Here is a 23,102-nt window from a genome sequence, read left to right as displayed (position 1 = left end):
TTTGCTTTACGACAGCAAAGACGAGATACAGCTGGGGTGGGCTTTCTTTCCCACACCTACACCCTAGGCGTTGCCAGGATTGCAGAGCAGGGATCTGAGGTTTGTCTCTAGATCTTCCACACAGCCTGCTCTTTCCGGAACGTCCTTCGTTGCCGTTGTTTTGCACACAGAAGATTTTATTTAGATATAGATTATGTTTTGGCAGACGTTCCTGCACTCCCAATTATGCTGATGAATGAAAAGATGTTACCAAATATTCCACCTGCCTAGAATCACAGAACATCAGAGCTGGAAGGGCCCTTTAGAGATCATATTGTCCAGAATTTTTCAAATGTTTATTTTTAGCAGAAGGCCAATAAAAAAAGAATCTCATGCTCAATACTATAAATTGGTTGAAAGCTGAGCTATTCTATTTGAAGTGGGGTGAGGGGCCCAGAGCCCATTATAATGGGTCACCCTTGAGCACCCCATGTAGACCCCTGAGGATTTTCTGGGGGGAAAATCCCCAGATTTAGCACCTCAGAAAGGTCTAGTCCAACCCACCATTTTACAAGGGAGAAAACTGAGACACAGAGAAGTGAAGACAGATGTACACAGCCATATACTGCTTAAGAAGCAGATTCAGGACAAGGACCCTGGCCTGAGTATCTGTCCTAAAGCATCACAGAATTCTCCCTGTATGCAAATACTTGTAGGATGAATTAATGCAATGAAAAGATGTATTTGTTAGGGTCTGAGGTTGCAAGGAAGATAAATTGACTCTGCCTGCCTTTATCAGAGCAGGTACTTATCAGATGGGCAAGAAGAACAAGGCCAGAGCCACTCTAGAATCCAGGGCAGGTGGTATAACTTTGCCTTTAGCATGTTTCATTCCTGCATAATCCTGCTTAAATATTCAGTCTCCAGAGGATCATTCTATTGACCTTCCTTGGATGACCATGCCATTGATGGTCCCACTAAGCCTATATCCACTGAAGGAGGTAGAGTTTCCCAAAGTAAGAGGTTTATGGAGTTATAGAGAGGTCAAGGTCACAGATGTCCACTGCATGGAACAAGAAGTAAAGAATGGTTTTGCCAAGATGGCCACCCTCCTGACCCTTTGGCATGGACTTCCAGAAAGAGGAAATTATATCAGCCTAAAGGGATTTTCCTGTTTCTTAGTAGTTGCATAGCTGCCTTCTCCTTACCTGTCTCCCTCAGGGATAAGAGAACAAGAGGAGGCAGAGTGAACAGATAATTCCCCATCCCCATGCCATCTTCTGTTCTACAAGATCTTGACATTAGCATGCTTCCTCCTAGTTTGTTAATGAGGTTAACCCGCTAATCCAAACCAGGACCAAGCACTGTGTACATTAGAGACGAATGCCGTGGGTAATGATAGGTTTTAAAATACAATCCATGAAATATCCAAGACCAAGTGAAACTTAGAAGCCATCTATGGCAGACACAACTAAGAGCCCACAAAATAGCCATTCTACCCTTCTTCCTGGTTAACTGAATCTGGGTTTATTTTTATTTTTTCCTGATCATAACTTGTTCAGTTAGCAATATTTTGTAGCAGGTGATGGCCATGTGACCCATCTCCGTCCAAAGAGAATCAGAAAAACAAAGTTGTTAGGGCTTCAGGAAATCCTTTTTGTCCAATTAAAACCAAAGGGAAAGGGACAAGTGCAGTGAGCACAACACATGTTTTGCCCATAGTCCTTCCCCCCACCTTCCTTTCTGGAAAACAATGAGATGCCTAGAGGTGCAATAGTTTGAAGCTATGAAGATAAAAGTTGTACACCAAGGATGGAGGAGTGGCTCTGGACGGACCATCATTTGACTTCTTGTTAAGGCAGAAAGCTAAAGCAGAATTTATTCAGTTTAACCATGGTGATCAAATATCTGTTGTATCCCTAACTGATATATCATCTCATTCAACCCCCTCCCCATTTTATAGGTAAGCTCACTGAGGCCAAGAGAGGCATAAGGACATTCAAGGTCAACAACAAATCAGTGGCTCAGCTGAGGTGAAGGAACTTGTCTCTTGATCCCAAGTCCAATGTTCTTACTTTTTTTTTTTTCAGAATATGCAAATTATTTTCAAAGCATGTGAAATAGCAAACTGTTTTTCAAAGACTATGGATAATGAGTAAATCATAATGCATGTTAACCTTTTAAATTTTGTTTTAATGCCCAAAGCAATCAGGGCATCATCACCGTGATCATCAGTATCATCATCATCATCTTCTCATCAGGGAAGATTTGAGCAATCCTATGATTATAAGATAGCTAACTGCAAAGATAATCTCAGGCTTGAAGATTATTCAACATTTCCAGAGAAAAGCCTAGACAAGTGTGTGTGTGTGTGTGTGTGTGTGTGTGTGTGAGAGAGAGAGAGAGAGAGAGAGAGTACATGAGGGGAGGTCTTGATAGAGAGAAGGACCACATCTCGTTACCAAGACCAGGCCGCTAAAGGGTTAATGCCATTGTGTTTTTGGCTCCTGGGACTATGCCAAATGGAATGTACTTTTCCTGATAGTGTAACATCATAACATTTGATTTCTGCTTGGAGTGAAGCAATGCACATTTTGCCAAAATGACTGCACTTAACCATTCCACATTCACTTAGGTTAACGTCAGGCTGCTGTGTTAACAGTCTTTGTGGGAAAGAAAGACAAATTCTAGTGACTGGCATCCTGGCCTTGTATGTAAGGAGGTCACTCCTGGCAAAGCTGTGAGAGCAACTGGGCCTTTACTTTTTCAAGCATCTACAGAGTACCCACCTGAACACTAAGCTCCAGGGAAGGGTAAGAGCATTGGGGAAGGATAAGGCATGGTCCCTGCCTTGCCAGGAAGAACCACCATCTAGTTCTAAGAGTAGATAGAACTAAGAGGTTAAAGAGCACACTTCGAGTGTGTTCTTTAACATGAAATGTGTGGTGGAGACTCAAGAGTTCAGGCACATGAGAGGTCGATGAGGACAATACGGATGGCTCCACTGGGGTAAATGGCTTTTGAATGAGACCCCAGGCTGGCCCATATCCAGACTGAAAGAAAGAGGGGAAAGGACAGGTGTTCTAGGAGAGCAATCAGTCTGCACTCAACATGGCTTCTTAGGATTGGGAAGAAGCCACCTGTAAGAAAGAGAGAATGGGATTACAGGGACATCCACCCATCCATTTGATCATTGATTCATTCAGTTAACAACAAATATTGAGCATTGTGGTAGGCCCAATAACATTTCGCCAAAGATGTCCATGTCCTAATCCCTAGGAACTGTGGATCTATTACCTTACTAAGGGGCCTTTTCAGACTTAATTAAGAATCTTGAAGATGGTGAGACTATCCTGGCCTATCCCGGTGGACCCACTGCACCTATAGGGTTCTTAGAAGTGAGTGAAAGGAGGCACGAGGGTCAGAGAAGGATTTGAAGAACATGCACAGCTGGCTTTGAAGGTGAAGGAAGAGTCCCGGAGCCAAGGCATGTAGGTGGCCTTCAGACACGGCAAAAGGGAAGCACATAGTTTCTTCCTGAGGCCTTCCAAAAGGAACTCACCCTGCTCGCACCTTGGTCTGAGGTCAATGAAACCCATTTCAGACTTATAACCTCCAGGAGTGTAAGATAATAAATTTTGTGCTGTGTTACACCACTAAGTTTATGGTGATTTACAACAGCAACAAGAAGAAACGAATACAAGCACCTTCTACATGACAGGCACTGTGCCTCAGGCCAGGGCTACTAATTGGAGAGCTATTTCTCTATGGTCAAAGGGGACATATCTGAGAGCAGAAGCTTGTGGCACCCAGAGGGTCTGCAAAGGACTCCTGACTCCTGAGTGAGCCCAGGATGGCCTAGCTGAGCAAGGGTGGAGAACTTTACTCCAGAGCAGTACTGTCCTATGGGACTGGAATGTGAGCCACCTGTCTAAATGCAAATGCTCTAATGTCCACAGTCTTTTGAAGGTAAAAAGAAATAGTGAGATTAATGTTACACTGTGTTTTATTTAACCCTAATTTCCAAAATCTTATCATTTCAACATGTAATCAATACAAAATATTATTACTTTTTAAAGATTTTTTTTTTATTTGACAGAGAGAGAGAGAGATAGCAGAGAGGGAGAAAAAGGCAGAGGGAGACGGAGAATCAGGCTCCCCATAGGGCAGAGAGACATGGGGCTTGATCTCAGGACCCTGTGATCATGACCCAAACCAAAGGCAAACACTTCACCAACTGAGCCACCCAGGCGCCCCATAGAAAACGTTATTGAGATGTTAGCTTTGTTTTTGATTTCCAGAACTCATTCTTTGAAATCTAGTGGGCTTTTAATAGTCACAGCATATCTCCACTTGGACTAACCTCAAGTGCTCCAAAGATACGTGTGGCTGTATCTTCCATATTTAATAGAATGGTACTGAAGAATAATAGGATTTCCTTATGAGGGAGGTGGGGGTAGAGGTCAGTGTGGAAATGGGATCAAGGAGGTAGAGAGGAGAGCATGGTGGCTGGAGGAGGGCACATATGCAGGCCCAAGGAGGAAGGGCAGGGTGTGGCTGAGGAGAAGAGGCAGGCCATGGAGTGAGGGCAGGACGACAAGAGGAAGCGATGGGGTATGGAGTGGGAACATCGGACCAAATGGGTCTGCAGAACTTGTAACAGAAGCCACGGAAGGATTATAAATTGTAAACCAGCATGGTCAATTTGGGGCTTTTCAAACAACTTTGAGGACAGATTATAAAATATTTAGATAGATTAGAGAAGGGTCAGAAAGTTCGTGAGTGTCCATCATGGGAGAGAAGATAAATCTGTCCTGACCCTCTCCCCATGACTTCTCTTTCCACTGGAGGTGAACAAATAAACTGACAGACCTAAAAAGTTCCAGGAAAAGCTCCAGGGAGCTCCATGAGTTGGAACATGTCTTTGCATGTTGCCTTTTCCAGAAGCCAGAGGAGGCTGAGCTGACAGGACTCACCATCATCCCCACAATCACCATCAGTACTTCCTGAGCCTTTCTCATGAGCCAGAGCCTCCGCAGAGCCCTTTGTTTCCATCAACTCTTCTAAGCTTCTCAACAGTCCTCCAGGCAGGGATTGTTTTTATCTGCATTTCAGAGAGGAGAAGACAGAGGCTCAGGGAAGTTGAACGACAAAGCCACGCAGCCATGGAGCAGCGGCCGGGGGACCCGATCCAGGCTGTGGGGGCTCCGTCGTTCTCAAGGCCTGGAAGGGATCTGGATGAGGAGGAGCAAACAGACTCCCTGTCTCGGAGCAGTGCCAGAAGGGAGCTTCTCCAAGCCTGAGTCAGAGCACCCAAGATCTGTGTTCTTTCTTCCCCTTTTGAGCTGAATGAGTGATCTTGTCGGTCAGCCCCGCCTTATTTCAGAGTCCCCGGAAGGAGGCGGGACTCTGCAATCCAGGAGGTCCCAACTCATCCTCATCCCTGTTCATTTCAGAGTCTGCGCCCACCTTTAGAGAGCCACATACTCTCGAAAGAGGGCCCCTCTGTCCCCAACAGCCTCACAAGGTCAGTGACACGTTCCACTCTCAGCAGGCTAGAGGTGATGGTCTCCTTCCTTCCTCCTTCCCTCCCCCCTCCCTTCCTCCCTCTTCCTTTTTTGCCAGGTCCTCCTCTTAGCTCATACCCTTTGCGTTCAGGCTTACAGTCTCCTCCTGAGAGGTGTGATGGATGAGGCCACGGTACAGATTAGAAACCCAGGCCAGGGAACACACAGGACTCCTTTCCACCCACATACCAAAGCTCTTCTCTGTACTCTCATTTCCACCAGAGCCTTTCCCAGAGCCTATGTAATTTGGCATTTGGATTCATCCTGCTGGCTTATTGGCACTTTAAAAGCCTTTTCTAATTGGTATCTGTTCTCAGTGAGATTTGGCCACCATTATACGAAAAAAGACCCTCTTACTGATTCCTTGCCTTGCCTTTTTGAATACAGCAGCAGGTGTGTCTCTTGAATGAGGACTTTTTCCCCCAAAATGAGTTTGCATTGAATTAGTTACAAATATGTTCTGCGTGTGCGCGGGCACACATGCCTATGTATATAAAAACACACACAAATGCACTTTCAGTGTGTTTGAACACAAAATTCAATAAGCTCAAATTCCATTTTTGATGGAAATGAATAAAATTTCTTCCTGGAGCATTGTAAGGGACATTCCGCTCACACTGTATTTAGAGATCAGCATCTTTCTCCATTTTCCCTATTCTTTCAAACATCTCTTCCACTGACTGCAAAGAATGCAGGTCAAAAGTATCTTAGGAAATCCTTGCTCTACAGCATGTCCGCTCTTTATTTTAAACCGTCTTAAATATATCCTTATCATAGCCAATGTCCTCCAGTATTGTAAAGGCCTTTGTTGCATAAGCAATTTCTCTGTTCCGTGGTGGCTTATCTGACAGTTTCCCATTTACTTTCTACTTATTATTGCACTTGACTTTGAATTTTAAAACCCCACTGTGGGTTTAAAGGATCTTGAAGGACGAAATCAAAACCCTAGATTAGCAATTACTATAAACCTGCTAGAGAGTATCTTTTTTTTTTTTCCTATTTGGGCCAAAGTGAAGGCTTGAAGCTCAAGTGTAATCCAAATGCATCACATAATGAAGCGGATATCCTGGAAAAGTGTCTTTATATTTCACTCAACTCTCTGCCTAACTTCACCACTTCATTCTCACTAACTGAAGATAGTCTGAGAATGATGCCTTTTTTATCTGAATTCTGGGGAAATACTTGAACATTAAGCCTCATTTAGGCTAAATGAAAATTCATTTTCTTGCTGCCTTCCCTCTTGGCTCCTTCTCTGAGCCTTAATTGAAAGCAACAGCAGCAGGCTGTATACCATGCCACCTAACTTTCTGCACCCCCAGGAGCTCTCTGCCCCAGGTTAAGATGGCCATGGTTTGTCCTGAAAATAGAGAAAAACCGACAGGGGCTTCTTGGGCTCTGAGACTCAGAAGAAAGAGGCAGCTGCTGATGGACCAGCCAGACATCAGCTTCGATGATAGGCTGTTGTGGATATGCTTGCCCTCATTCCCCGGGAAGTCCCTGCACTCCTAAACACCCTTCTTTGTGCCCCTTCTCTGCCATGTCTCCTGTGTGTCTTCTCAAGAGTCTGCTTAGCTCTGCTCAACAGGGCTGCCCTCAGTGGTCCATTTTGATCAAACATCAGAAGAGCAATAGCTAATACTGTGTCAAGTATGCCACGTGGCCAGGACAGTCCCAGCTTGGGAAATAAAAATCTGCATATTCATCACAATGACCCATATCAGTAAATACTACTATTCTCTCATGTTAAGATGAGGACACTGAGGCCCCAAGTGGTAAGATCAGCTTATCCAGCATCCCATAGCTAGTTGATGGTGGAGTCCGTCTACAAATTCAGACCATCTAGCTCCAGGATCTGTGCCCTTAACCACTGGGCTACACTAGCCATCCCCCTGGGTGATGATTCTTCCAGGCTCTGTGCTAAGTAATGCCTGGGTGTATTTTCACATGGTCTTCTAAACAAGTGGGTGTTGCTACTGCATCCTTATAAGATCCATATCCAAGTCATTTAGCTAGTGAGTGTAGGAGCTAGACAAATTTATTTCTTCATTCAACAGACATTTACTGAACATCTAAATGTCCTATACTCAGTGCCACAGATACAAAGGTGAGAACAGACATTGCCTCACACTCTTGTGACATGGGCAGGCAGACATTTATCATATCTTTCCACAAATGAAGCCATCATTGCAAAGTTGGCTGAGAAGACACAACACAAGAAGCCAGTGTAGGGGTTCTGACCTCACTAGGGTTGGGGGGGCATGTGCTGCTGGCTGTTCTCAACAGATCCCCTGGGACACATCCAGGGGAATCCAGGTGACAGTGAAGGTATTGGGGCACAGATAGGAAAAACAAACAAACAATTATTGTCAACAAAGGACCAGTGTGTGCATCGGCCTGGCAGTGGAGGACACAAAGTGAGTCTGCAACACTGGAAGCAGACCAGCAGAACTGGATGCCAAGAGTCAGGGGAGGTTCGTGAGAAAGCCTTGCCATCGACTCATCATTCCATTGGCCACACTATTCCCTCAAGGGGAGGGATTCCACTGACCCTGCTATCATAGCAGATTCTTAGCAGCAAATTTTGCTTTTCTTATTTCATGAGACAGTTGCAAAAAGCATGCTCTCCAGTCTCAGAAACATGGTTTGTGATGCGGACAGGCATGATTTCAAATATCCCTGTGATTTGCCACCCCTAACATATTCCATCAGAGCTCCATTTGCCAAGAAGATCATGCAGGTGAAAACCCTTGTAAACAGTGACGTGCTTTACACATACCCATGTTATTATCCTTAACAACAGCTCGTTCCGGATGATACATGCACCTCCTGCAGGAGTTAATATATGTAAAGTGTTCAAAATGTTGCCTGGCTCCAGTAAACCACTGTATAAGTGTTCACTATTATTTCTACTATTCTGCCACCCTTATTTTTTCTTCCCCAGGCTTGGTCTGAGGAGGATCTGTGCATCATGAAAACTGTTTTATGTGTCCGGATTCCTCTTCTCTTACAGGCCAGAACAAAATCTGCTTCATCCCAGGCATGGTGGGACCTATATTAGAGATGACACTTATCCCCGAGGCTGAGCTCCGGAAAGCCACCATACCAATCTTCTTCGACATGATGCTGTGTGAATATCAAAGGAGTGGGGATTTCAAAAAGGTAAAAAAATGAGACTGGAAACTCATGGCATCTTCTCTAATCCCTAGACCATTTCCCCATAATGATAACCTCGTTCCATCTGCCTGGGCTTCATTCAGGAGCTTGACGGTAGGATAGAGACATTATTCACGTGCCCAGAATGAACTGGCAGATCGGATTTGGTCACTATTCTATCATGCTTTCCTGCCCAAGGCCAAGATTAAAATGCATTTTCTTGCCGTGGATCAGCTTGGTCCCTTTCTCACTAGTACAAGTTCCCTAATCCCTACCTAAGGGTTCCCTCCAGGTGTGTCCAAAGAGCCCATCCCTTCCACCTGCCCCCATCTTGGACCCTTGGACCCCAGCTTGGATCTCTGTCCAGCATTTTCTACTCTGGGACAACCTGGAAGATCTACATTGTCTAGAAAGAGCCGACCTTTCCAGGAGTCATAGTCATACATGAGTTAAAATCAACAGCAAATGGCATCAGAAACCGTTGCCCAGGAGAGACCTGTGGGGCTGCCATGGCAATAGGGGGCTTTCCCTAGCATGAAGGAAGTGAGCAAATTGCGTGAAGCACAGGTATCCTTGGCCAAATGTTTTCATTGAAAAGCCCTGTCGAGCTTGAAGAACAAAGACCACTTTCTGGGCCCACTCACTCCTGAACCTTCTGACAGTGCAGTAGGAAGCCATTTCAGCAATGGGTTCCTGGCGGTTCAGTACTTTCCCCATAGTTCAGGAAGGTTGATGTTTAAGTCTTGTCAGGTTCCCTCAGATCTTGATCCCCTGTCTTCTTCACCACACCTTCCCACCTGGTTCTACCTTTAAAGGGCTCTTCCTCCTCCTCCTCCAGCATTTCTGCCTCTCATTCTAGACCATCTCCTGCCACCAAACAATTTCTTTAAAACAGATACTTAAAAAGCAGCAGATTCCAAACAGCCTTTCCTTAAAATCCTTTTTTTTTTTTAAGATTTTATTCATTTATTTGACAGAGAGAAATCACAAGTAGACGGAGAGGCAGGCAGAGAGAGGAGGAAGCAGGCTCCCCGCTGAGCAGAGAGCCCGATGCGGGACTCGATCCCAGGACCCTGAGATCATGACCTGAGCCGAAGGCAGCGGCTTAACCCACTGAGCCACCCAGGCGCCCTCCTTAAAATCCTTACAGATTTTACCCCTTTCTCACTTACTAGTTCTCTAATCCTCACCCAGTAGCCTCCAAACCTTCCTGCTTGCCTGCAAGGCCCTCCGTACTCTGGCCTTCGGGCAGCCTTTTTGGCTATTATCCCCACCTCTTTTCCTACCTCACCTGTTCTCCCATTATTCCCACAGCTCACCTGAACTGGGATGCCTCAGTCAGCATCCTCCTCTGTGAGTTTCTCCTTCCTGGTACTACTCTGCCCTGTTCACAGTCCTGCCTGTCAACACCTAAACTCCTACTGATCTTGCAAAGTCCATTGCAGAACTGGGTCCATTCAGACAACTTTTCCCTCTATTCCTACATCATTTTATCTCTCTGAGGTATGATGATTACATACTGCCTTGCCTTGTACTCATTTCTAAGTATGCTCTGCATCTTCCTCATCCTTATCTAATAAAAGTGATGATGATGGTGATGATGATGATGATGATGGTGATGATGATGATGATGGCGATGATGATGATGGTGATGATGACAGAAGTGGCCGCCATGAACTGGATGCTTACTATGTGTCAGGCACTCTAAGTACTTTCCCTCTGTTAGTTCATATTATCTTGTTTATGGCAAACCCATGAGGTAGGTAGCATTATCGTACCCATTTTAAAGATGAAAATATTGAAGCCTAGACAGGTAAAGTCACTTGCTCAAAGTCATACATCACCAAAAAGGAGGGGCAGAGACTGCAACACAGAGATCACTATGGTCCCCAAATCCTGCTGTGCCTACAGCATTCTCCAGCCCCAGGTACTGTCACAGTAAATGTCGGCAGAGTGAAAGAGTGCACGCCATCCTCTCCAGCAGTGGTTTCTCAAAATAGGTTCCATGGAGCACTAATCCAAACAGATGCTCTAGGGAAGGGGATTTCGAGGCTGAATACCTTTGAAAGTCACTGCATATGGTAAGCCCCTCTTGGAGATTTCCAGTGCATATTAACATAGTCAAAGCACTGAGGCATTCCACTGTAAACAGTATTTACAGTGCTCAATTCTCAAACTTATTTGTGCAAGAAGTATCAATTAGATGTGCCATTCTGCCAATCACTCTGGAAAACATTGTTCTAAGAGGGGAAAGACACTAATGTGGTCTTCAATTTACAATGGTTCAATTTACGATATTTTGATTCTACGATGGTGTGGAGGTGATACACGTTCAGTAAAAACCTTACTTTGAATTTTGAATTTTGATCTTTTTCTGGGCTGGCTACAGATGATGCTGGGCAGCAGGTGTGAGCCCCAGCTCCTGATGAGCCGCCTGATCATGAGGGTAACGACTGCCATACTTAGAGCCATTCTATGCTCATACGACCATTCTTTTTCACTTTCAGTATAATGTTCAGTAAATTACATGAGCTAATCAACATATTATTATAAAATAGGTTTTGTATTAGATGACTTTTTTCCCCAAGCATAGCCAATGTAAGTGTCCTGAACACGTTTAAGGTGGGCTGGCCTAAGCTATGATGTTCATTAAGTTAGGGATTTTAAGTGTATTTTCAACTTAACTATATTTTCAATTTGCAATGGATTTGTCAGGACATAACCCCATTATAAGCCAAGGAAGACCTGTAATTATGTCTGATGATACCAGTGTGAGAGGGTACTCTCCTGTCCAGGGATTAATTAGCAGGAGATCTCAAGTCCCAGAAAGGCTAGTGACCAGCTGTCTCCTCGGCAAAGGGCCATAAAAGAAATCAGGTTGAAGAGGTCAGATAGAGGAAGATACCATAGCCAACCAGTTGGGATCAAGAGGAATGAAAGGTGAAACCTGGAGAAGGTTTTTGAAGACATTTTACAATCTTCTGTCTCTTAAAGGGTAGTGAGGTATGTGAGTCTTGGGAACACGTAGAGGGCACACGATGGGAGATGAAGGGAATCATCCTTACCCTCAGGTCAGCACTCCTTCCAGAGGTGTGTGCTCCAGATGGCTCAGAAGATGTCCTGGGAGCAGGTGTGCAAAGGAAACACTCCCAAGTACCTGAGAGTATGCCATACTTAAAAAACAAGCAAACCCATCAATTCTAGATTATGACCTGACAGTTGGCCAATTCTAGATTATGACCTGACAGTGTTGGTGTCTTCACGTGTATAGTAGACTTCACAGGCTTGCCCAAGTATGATTTTTTTTTTTTTTTTTTTGCCCTGAAGGATTTCCTTATTGTGACATCCCCAATCTACCCACCTGTTCTCCATGAATGGGGGTCATCCTTGGACTTCTCACTCCAAACTGTGTTCACTGTAATAATGTTCCCCAATTGCTCCTCTTAATTTTTCTCTTATCAAAAGAGACAGGACAATCAGGCTGACTAATGGGGCAGCTTTCCATGAAAAAACCAGCTGGTGTGCTTGGTGGGAGCTCAGCTGTGGAATGAGCAGATCCAGGCATGTCTTCTTGGTTCTGAATAAGCAGTTCTGGAAGGTGTCCCCAGGAAAGGAGGAAGCCAGTCCATATAAACCCCGACCCATCCTGATGGCCAAATCTAAAGTGAAGCCTGGAACTGGGTCTGAAATCCAGGAGGCATTGCATGCAAACTAGCATTAAGGAATGATGCCAAAATTATCAACTAAGAACCAGGTGCCTGTAAAATAACAAGCTTCTCTTTCTAAAATTTGAGTTTCTTAAAGGAAATTAAAAAATCAAGAATAAAAGTTAGCAGGACCCTTTCTCCTAGTTCACACAACACCCCCTGACCTGGTACCCAACATCTTGAGGTTCTCTTGCTGACCCACATTTGCTCTGGCTCTTCCTTTGATTTCTTTACTTGAAGAGATTCTACTCATCCTTCAGCTGAGGTCTCACATTTTGAGAGAGCCCTTTATGCTTCCTGATGGATGCAAAGGACAGATTCACTCAAGCAGGATGTCCAAGAACTGGAACTAGGACAGGAAGGGGTTAGACGCTAATGGACTTAAGGAGGGGCTGGGGATGGGGAAAAGGAGGTTCTGGGGCAATCTCTCTTTCTGCTCTGAGTTTCTTTTGCAACCTCATTGCCAGATTGCCCTGTCTTCTCTAGCCCGAATAAGATAGCTGATGCTTTTGACTGATAACACTTATCCCTCGTGAGTACAGCACTTCACCCAAGACCATTGCAGAGGTTTCTGTCCTGTGCCTCGGACTGGGTGTCCCATCCCTTGTACATTCTGCAATTCCCTTGATGGGGCTACGGACAGGGCAGTTTTGGCAAAAGGAGCCTTGGGTTGCCACACAGTGGCTGGCATGGCCGTATCTGGTCAGGGTGAAATGCATCTTGTTTTGCCTGCATGGGGCTCAGGCACATCACTTATCCCACACTGCGTGACAATCTACTCATAGATCTGACTCTATCATGAGACTGTGAGTTCTTTCAGGGTTAAAGCCAGTCTCTCAGTCCTGAATTCCTAGCACCTATCAAATTTCCTGTCATGAATATGGTGGGAACCATGTCGTATTCCCAGGATGAATGGAGGCCTCTAGACCTGCATTCTGCCACATTCCAGAGGAAAAGCCTTGGCCCAGGGAGGAGCATTCCAGTGAACATTTTCATAATGTAGGGTATTGTGGGTAGCTGACCATTGCTTGAATAATCCCCAGAGGCTGGGTAGACCAGTTGTCCTCCTGGACAATTCTTCGTGGAAGAAGGGGTTTGGGGGTTTCTAGGTGAAGTTGGTGGGAACAAGTGGGAGTCCTAGGGCGCAGAGGCTGAGAAGAGTGGTTACTTATGATACAGATCATAGAAAGGACTGTGGAACAATGAGCCTGAAGGTCTGAGTTGCAGCAAACGATGGTTCCAGAGAAAACCCTTTCTCAAAGATAGAAGAGGTAATAGGACTTGACAGCAGCACCTAGAAAAGCCACTAGAACACGGCACAAGATCGGCAATTGTTTGGTAAATGAATTAGCGGACAGAGAGATCAGTGCAGCAGATCCCACTGAAACTGAGTCTTGGCATGGAGCAATGTGGTGATTCAGATGGCTTAGAACATGATGTAGAAAAGAACAATCGATTCAATAAATATATACTGGACACCTACCGTATGTCTACTTTAGTGTCAGATGGGCTTGCTGCTTCTGGGCTGGTAAATTTGGGAAAGTTATTTAACCTCTTTCAGCCCCAGGGTCTTTATCTGTGAAATGGATATCATAATACCATTATAGGTTCCCAAACCAGAGCTCTAGAGGGAATAGGAATGGTCTGAAGCAGGCAGGGGCAAGGTGAGAATTAGAAAGCTGTCCTGACTCCCATCGCACATGACATTATTGTTTCCCGCTCTCCCTCCCGCCATGCCCCAAGTGTGCTTCTATCCACCCCCAGACAACCAGCATTTCATAAACAAAGGAGGCCACAGGCTGACTTACTGGGGCCAGTTCCATCCCTGCTATCTCTCTGCCATCCTGGCCTTTCACACTATCCATCTCCCAGCCCCTCACACAAAGTCAAAGTCAGCACCATACCTTTAAAGAAGAGCTCTTCTTTCCTAAATTTCACACTTGTGCAGGATCTTAGGCAAATAAATAATGAAAATAGCCAAAATGTTTTCAAGAAGTCAGGAGACCCCGTGGAAGCAATGCAGGGAAGGCCTGATGCAAATGTGAGGCCTGCGTAAGTCATTGTGTAGAAAGAGAGAGGCCCGCCCAGGAGGGCTGCGCTCCTACTAGAGTTCACTTCCTTTTCCCCGATAAGGGCTTTTTGAGATTCCTGTTGGGTCTCGGTAGCATTGACTTCTATGAAAGTAGCCTGCAGGTGCCCCTAAAGGAATACCTACCTTTCAGGGGTGGTGAGGAGTCAACACTGTGATGCCAGTGTGGCTGTGGAGGAAAATGAAATTGATGTGGAGAAGGCAGAAGCTCTTCACAGTGGCACAGCATAGTGTATGTTTAGGAGCAAACGCTGGGCCCTTGGGTCTACTCTGGCCAAGTCCATCCATCCTTTGAAACCCAGACCAAGGTTTCGCTTTGCCTCAGTTTCCTTCTTTATAAAATAGGAATGATGATATCCATCCCCCTTGGCTAAAGACTAAGTGAGATTATGCTGCCATTGACAATGACAATGTCAACAATGTCGTGAAAATTGCCAACAATTATTGAGCACTTACTGTGTGCCAAGCACCATGCTAAATCTTTCACGTGTTTTTCCCATTAACTCCTCCCAGCACCACTCTACGTAGGTGCTGTTTTAAATTTCCTTATAATAGGTGAGAAAAATGAGCCCCAGAAAGCTTATCAACTTGGCCAAAGTCACAGAGTGGGGAAAAAAGTCAAAGCAAGACTGAAACTAAGTCTCTTGGATGCCAAAAGCTGTGGTCATAGCCATTCCTAAGCACAGTGCATGCTGAGGGGTGGGGGAAGGCAAAACGGGCCGCAGTCCGCTTTGGGATGTGCCTGACTGCAACCCTCACTCTCCAACCTGCCCTAGAGGGCTCAGGCATGGATGGCATCAGCCAGCTCTGCAGAACCCCTGGCACCCTGTAATTTCCTTCCCTGCAGGCTCTTTTGTGACCCTGTGACAAGTGCTTATTTACCTCATGCACTTCTCCGCTCTAAAGGCAAGTTCATCACATGAGGAGGAATCATGCCAACATTTACCATTGAACAACTCAGACAAGAAAAAAATGCTGTTTCTTTCCTCCCCCAGAGCTGCTTTCCAGTAACATCCAGCAGTAATAGCATAACATTAGCAGTAATCATTAGCAGATCAGCAAACCCGAAGCATACCTGAGTTTATGGTCTCCCCTGGTGCTTTATATATAAAATCCTCCAGTTTTCCTAACTACCCTGTGCAGTAGATACTACTATTATATTGATAGGCCAAATCTGTCCTGCTACCTGTTTTTGTAAATAAAGTTTTATTGGCATACAGCCATGCTGATTTGTCTATTATCTATGGTGGCTTAGTGTTATAGCAGCAGAGCTGAGTAGTTGTGACAAAGACTATCTAAACTGCAAAGCCTAAAATATTTACGGTCTGATCCTTTACAGAAAATGGTTGCTGACCCCTGTTATAAACTCTGAAACAGGATTAGAAAGACCTGCTAGCTTTCCCAAAATGGTGGAGGGAATGAAGCAGACATGTCTAGATTGCCAGATAATCTAACATCAGAGCCCATGCTTGTAGTCCTTCAGCGTATTTCTTCCTGCCCTAGGCTTGCTCAGTAGACCTCTCTAATCAACATAGCCCCAACCCTTGACTCTGGATGACATTTGATGCCTACTAGATGCTTAGTATAATACATCATATAATGTCCATGATTCAAGTGCAGACCGGCAGCTCAAACCCGGGCCAAATTGGCCCCCATTTAGGTCTCCATTCTAATTTTTTTTCCTTTCTCTCTTTCTTGAACTCTGCTCCTGCTGAACTGCTCTCCTCATTTTTCTCTATGTTCCTAGCTCCATCCTTTGCTCAGTCCATGCCTCCTACCTAAATGCCCTTCCTTTTCACATTTGTCACAGTCCTATGACTGTGGATCTTCCAGGTTTTGTGTATCTCCTTCCATAAATCTTGTGCAACTGTGGAAACTCACAGGAAATTTTCTCATTTGTGCTCTATCAGCACACGCTTCTGGTCCTTCCCTTTGGCCCTCAGCACACAAAAGTGAGGGAACAATGGCACCACACTGAGGGAAGAGGGACTCCAGCCCCGGCCTTTCATCACCTGAAGATTCCAACCAACTACACAGGGCTTGATCCTTTGTGCACTGAAAAGAACCTGCCGAAAGGTCTCTGCCATTCATAACAGACTTTAGACAAGCCACTGAAATTCTCAGAGTCTCTACTACCCAAGGGAAAGGCTCTACTTAACTTAAGTGGGGCCAGTCCGGGCTGGCTGCTTTTCACGCATTTTTACATTTAAAAGTGATCCTCCTTGGGGCGCCTGGGTGGCTCAGTTGGTTAAGCATCCAGCTCTTGATTTCTGCTCAGTCTCAGGGTCATGAGATCAAGCCCCAAATCAGGCTCCATGCTGGGTGTGGAGACTGCTTGAGATTCTCTCTCCCTCTGCCCCTCCCCCCTGTTTGTGTATGCTTTCTCTCTCTCTCTCTCCCTGTCTCTTTCTCTCTCTTAAAAAAAAAAAAAAAAAAGCTATCTTCCTTAAATATGACCTCCAGACCTCATGGAGCTATTTTAAGGACTGAGGGTAGACAGGTTAGGTAAGGAGCCAGGAGTACCCACCCAAAGACTGCTTTGACCTTGGTGACCTTTGCCAAGGGCCTCCTTCCCTTCTCCAGATGTCAGTTTCTTATTTAATGGTAAAATTGAGACATGCACTGCATGGTACGGATGGACTCATCGGGGCATGTTATTAAAACCGTACAAACCGTTTTACATTACAGCTGTGAAAAGGGACCCAGTGTGACCCTTTAAGATATGGAAAAAGCCATGAACTGAAGCGAGTGAGATGCTTCTTCATGGTGAAAGTGGGGAAATAGAATATCCCCTGTCTTCATTGTAACAAGATTGGTGGGACTGTGGGTACGTGCTCACTTTCAAGTCACTTACCTAGTCTGATTTCTGCCCAGTGCAGTTGTCCCCAGTCCTCGCTTTCTGAGGCATCAGCTCAGGCAAACATGACAGCTTCAGGTATGGGTGGGCTCAGGGCCTCCGTGTCTCTCTATCTCCTCCTTTCTGCTTCCATTTGTGTTGGTGTCGTTCCCAGGCAGGTTCTTTCACTGTGGCCATCCGTAGCAGCCCTGGCTTCTAACTTCCATCTCTATGTGGAACAGACAGACTCTGTGCTAAGATTTCCAGCACAGGCTCTGAGTCTCACTGGCTTGGCCTTTATTAATCTTAATGTCTAGATGATGAAAGAGACTGATTAAGAGCTAGGCCTGGGTCACCTCCCGTACCTGGAGCTAGGGAGGCATGCTCAGCTTACCTCTATCCCGAAGACTGAGACTAGAGCCCGGCGATCACTGAAGTGTGGAGAAAGGCTGGCCAGACAGGCAGAAATGCCAGCTGTCCATTCCCCGAAGACAGAGGGCTCTGTCATGCACCTCCACGTCCTTGCACACGCTGTGTCCTCCACCCTCCGCCCTTCATTATGCCCTTTCCCTTCCTTCACTCACTGTCTTTGTCCCCATCCTCCCTCCCTCCTCCCCTCTCTGGTGCTTACCATCTCCGTTTCTTCCCCATGGTCTGGGAACTCCCCAAAGACAGACATGGTGCCCTGTTCTGTGTGCACTCCCTGCTCCTGGCACTGACCCTGAGAAATGCTGGGCACTCCCCAAAGCTTTGGTTAAAATAACAAACGGGCTAATTTCAACATTCAGCCTCCTAATGTTGTTCTTATTGATTTCCATCTCGTTTTTCTTCAGTTTGAAAATGAAATCATCCTCAAGCTGGACCACGAGGTGGAAGGGGGTCGAGGGGACGAGCAATACATGCAGCTGCTAGAGTCCATGTAAGTCCGCGCCCGCGGGTGTGAGAGGAGCGGGGGACGCGGGAGCTGGGGACGTGGGAGGCCGGAGCGCTCGGAACGCGGGGGCCTCCGGGCGCTCCCCACCCCGACTCCAGAGATCTGTCCATTGGCTCCTCGTACTGGAGAAACTCCACTTCTGAAAGCAACCTCACATATCTCTCCCTAGAGGGACTGTTTCTTTGATATTGATGGAATAGGACAGATAAAAACAAACTTTGCTGTATCGAGAAGAGGAAAACAATCCACCAAAATGTTCACTTCTTTTACCTCTTTGCTATAAACTAGTTCTTGCTAGTTTTTCCTTTTTTCTCTTTTAATCTTAGACAGACGTTGATCATGACCAACATACCTGGAACCCACGCAAGACACGGGGGCTGGACCAGATGCTCTCTGGGCACTGCCTCCTTTAGCTGCATTTACTCTCTGATCCTGGTGTCACGGAGCTGGCCCCTGAGGCTCATGGGAGGGGCTTGTCTGAGGAAACCAGAACAAGCTGGTTGGATGGGCAAGCTGGGATGGGAACCAGCTCTGCCTGACTGCAGGGCTCACGCCTGAGTGAGGCAGTGCACCATGGGCCCCACAGCACTTGCAATCAGGACCCTGTTTGGTTTTAACATCTTACTGAGATATAATTTATATACTATTCAGCCCACTAAACGTTACAATTCAATAGCTTTTAGTATATTTGCAGAGCTGAACGATCATAACCACAATCTGATGAACATTTTTGTTCCCTCCCAAAAGAAACCCTATGTCCTTTAGCCACCCCCCCCCCACTTTCTGTCCCTGTGAATTTGTCTGGTCTGCACATTTCATAGAAATGGAATCAATATATGGTCCTTGGTGCCTGGCTTCTTACCCACAAGGGCCACCCCACTCTGTAGCAGGTGTCAGTGCTTAATTCGTTTTTGTGGCTGACTGATATTTCACTGTTTAGACACATCCCATTTTTTTTATTCACTTACCTATTAATGGATATTTCTGCTGTTTCTACTTTTTCAACTATTAGGAATGACGATGCTATGAGCATTTGTGTGTAAGGTTTTGTGAGGGCATATGCTTACGGTTCTCTTGGGTATAAACCAAGGAGTGGAATGGCTGGGTCATCTGGTAACTCTATTTGGTCTTTTGAGGAACCATGAGACTGTTTTTTTAAAATACCAGACCACTCCTATTCCTACCAGGTGTGTGTGAAGAGTTCCAGTTTCTCCCCATTCTCCCCAATACTTGTTAATAATCTGTCTTACTAATTAGAGCCATCCTAGTGGCTGTGAAAGTGATATCATTGCCATTTTGATTTGCATTTCCTTGATGGCTCATGATGTTGAGCATTTTTTCATGTGCATATTGGCCAATTATATTTAGTTGGAGAAAGACATTGGGTTTTAACCCTGAACCCACCACCTAGCATCTCTATAACTTTGGGCCAATCACCATCATTAACCTCAGCATCTCCAGCTGTAAAATGGGAAGAATAAGCTTGTGGTTATTTTAAAGACTGAATAACTCTAAAGCATCTGGCACACAGCAGGTAAAGCTAGTAAGTATACTTTGTTCAGACACCTGATCCCCAGTTTCTGTCTCCATGTCAATTGTACCCTTTCCCCAAGAAGGACTTCACTGAAAGTTTGGTACTGTGGCTCAGACATCCCATATTTCTTCCTAGTTGCATATTCTCTGATCTGTATGATTCTCTGATATAACTCGGACTTGGGGTTCTTTTTCCAATCCTTTTTGAATATTTTAACTTCAGCAACAAAAGCAAAACTAAAGGCCTTTCTCTAATCCTCACAGTGACCCTCCTTCCCCCACTCTGGAGGTAGAGCAGATTCCCAGCAGTACCCTGTCCCCCTTCTGTCACTGTGCACAGCCCTCACTAAACACATGGATTGCAAAGGTAGTTCAGCCAGAAGAAGCTCACTGTCTGCCCCTCGGGTGGGTATCGAGACTCACTGTCCAGGGGAAAAAGTGACATTTTGCCCGAGTCAATGTTTATTTTAAAGTTCTAAAAAAGAAAATCTAAATATTGACCATAAATGAAACCATTTACGGTGCTGGCAATTTCCATTTTTATAAGCGGATAGGGCTCTGTGGTAGTCTTCAGATGATCAGCAGGGTTTTCAAATCCTTCCTGAGCGATTATTTATAAAAGGAATCCTTAGAGGTTGAGGAAATTAAAAGCAGCTGATTATTTTTGCTCCTGCGATAGAGGTGTGAATGATTTCTATAAAACCAATCAAATCCAACCAGAGGAGTCAAGGTCCCATTAGAATGCCCAGCAGCCAGGTCCTTGCTTCTTCCTTTGAACTTTCTGAGCCTCAGTTTCCTTATCTGGAAATTGGGGATAAAAATACTATCCATCTCGTAGGGTTTTTTTTTTTTTTTTTAGATTATGCAAGAGAAGTCATGTAAAGTGCTTAGCACAATTTCTGATAACTAGTTAAGTAGTCTGAAAATATTAGCTATTTTTATTGTTGTTCTTCAGGTAGATGCTGATGTGGTTATTTGAAGCCATGAGCCTACCTGTCATTTCCCCTCCAGGCTAGTCACTGTCAGTTCCTTCAACTCTTCTTCTCAGCCCTTCATTCAGGGCTTCCACTGCATGTAGGGCCTCCCATGGGCAAACACAATCCTGTGAGTACATGGCTTAGGAATATGATGGTGCCTCTGTGAATAGATCAGGGCTTCCCTTCCTGTGGCAGCTGCAGCCCTGCTTTAGGGCATAGAGTGGAGCTGAATTTCAGCCTTTATGGGCTCTTGTGCAGTGCACAAGCCATACAACCTTACACAACATCCCACTCCTCCCTGTCCTCAGAAATGTCCTCAGAGCCCACTGCCATTTGTCCATAACTGTCTTAATGTGAGGGTCCCACACTGAATGGAATAATTAGACACTCTATCCTGCTTTATTCCATCTGGAATAGAATGGAAAAATTCCATTGAGAATTTTTTTCCAGAAGTGGCAAGGGAGGTGGAAAGCTAAAGAGGACAGAGAATGTGTGCTCTAGGTCCAAGATCCCACCCAAATCAGTTCATTATCTGAAGGAGGGCCTGTCATAGTGGTGCTGTACACATCATTTTTAAAGGAATGAGTGAAAACCCAGTTCCATCAGCACTGACAGAGTCGGCCTGGGCTCCTCCCTCTGAAGGCCTCCCACACTGAATGCAAATCAATTCCAGGGCAGGGTGAGCTCTCTCCAGGCCCCTCAAGGCAGGAGCATAGACATGGAATGGCTGGCAAGTGCTCTGCCACTTCTCCTTCCATTGAGTGAGGAATTATCTGCATCAATTAGAGGTTCCCAGGACCATTTTTCATTGTACTTATTTTCAACTGAGGGTTCAAAGGAAGGGAAGAGCTGGGTGACCTTGGCAGGACCTGTGGGCCTCATGCCTCCTCTCTAGATTGATGATGTTAATAAGGCCCAACTCAAGGAAATTTTGTAAGTATTAAACAAGACAACAAATAAAGTGGGTTTGCACAGCATCTGGAACACAGGAAGTACTCAATACATTATAGTATTACTATACTACAGTTAGTTTTTATTTCTGTATCTGCTTCCCCTGCTACACTGTGATTTCCTGGAAGTCAGTGCCTTAATGATTTCTGAATCCCAAGCTCCTAGAATAATATCTGTTGAGTGGATTGGTGAATGGTGGGTGATGGTGGATGGTGAACAGCCGGGTGATTTCCAAACAATCTGCTCTTCTATCTCACCAATCCTAGACCGTATGAGCAGCTTTCTTGCCCTATGCCTAAAGAATAGTGAAACTAAGAAAGCCAGGACTGTGTTCTCCTAAACCCATGCTTCACAAAGGACCAATAGCACTAGCATCATCCAGGAGCTTTTTAGAAACGCAGAATCTTGGGCCCGAGCCCAGATCTACTGAACCAGAATCTATTAACAGAATCTGCTAAGCCCCAGGTTATTCCCATGGGCACTGAACTTTGCAAAGCCCTGGACTAAAGGAGTTGTTCTTCATGTTGCCTGCATATTGGAATCACCTAGAGAACTTTAAAAATAAAATACTGCTACCTGGCTCCCACTCCCAGAGATACAAAGTCATTGATTTTAGGGTGGGCATTGAGCTTTATAGAATGCTCCCCTGGGGATTCTAACATGTAGTTGGGACTGAGAACCACTAGTCTGGCTGCACTTAGGTGGTGAGATACCTTCTGGGTCTGAGCTTCCTGGGAGGCCGTGAGGAATCACCCTCCAAACACTGGACAAACTTTGTCGCATTGTTATTAGCTTGGGAAGCAGGCTTGGAAGTGACTGTCCCAGAAGGAGTCAGGCACAGCTGTGATGGAGCCAGACAGGCCTAAATCACAGAGCAATTTGCATCTCTCATTGAGAGCCAGGGAACAGGTGCTTCTCCCACGGAGAAGATGGATTTGTCTGATCACAGCCACAGTTTGAGATGTCGCCTCCTTGCAGCCTGGTTTGGCTTCTGGGAGGAAATGACCCTCCAAAGTCCTTGCCTTTCTCACCTTTCCTTCCTAGGAGCTCTTGGGACCTAAGCTGCCACAGGGAAAGTAGCCAGAAACAAATAGTAGCCTGGGTAATTCTTGTCTACTCAAGATGCCTGAGAACAAACCACAATGTTTCTCTGTGGGAAAATAAGGAAGTATTTGGCTTGATTCCCAAGGTCACCGCTTATTACAAGAGTGATTTGGGAAGGTCATTTAACCTCTCTGAGCCTTGATTCCCTCATCTATAAAATGAGGGGAATAATTTTTACTAGTCATAATTATCATGGTGATTTCTTAAGAAAAAGTAATGAGGAAAAAATAGAAAAGAAAAGAAAGAAGGAAAAGTAATTAGTACAGTGTCTG

At 45.3% G+C, this 23,102-nt stretch overlaps 1 protein-coding gene across 1 annotated transcript in view; it reads left to right on the top strand.

Annotated features, from left to right (window-relative positions):
• The window catches only part of DOCK2 (dedicator of cytokinesis 2), a 424,170-nt gene that overhangs the window by 357,882 nt on the left and 43,186 nt on the right, over window positions 1-23,102 (top strand). The window contains exons 33-34 of the mRNA XM_044229734.1: window positions 8,557-8,705; window positions 18,165-18,250. Coding sequence (XP_044085669.1) covers window positions 8,557-8,705; window positions 18,165-18,250 — 235 coding nt within the window. The remainder of the gene's footprint in view (window positions 1-8,556; window positions 8,706-18,164; window positions 18,251-23,102) is intronic.

The sequence above is a fragment of the Neovison vison genome, chromosome 1 (assembly GCF_020171115.1).
Source record: "Neovison vison isolate M4711 chromosome 1, ASM_NN_V1, whole genome shotgun sequence".
NCBI lineage: Eukaryota > Metazoa > Chordata > Mammalia > Carnivora > Mustelidae > Neogale > Neogale vison.
This window is presented reverse-complemented; position numbering and strand designations above follow the sequence as displayed.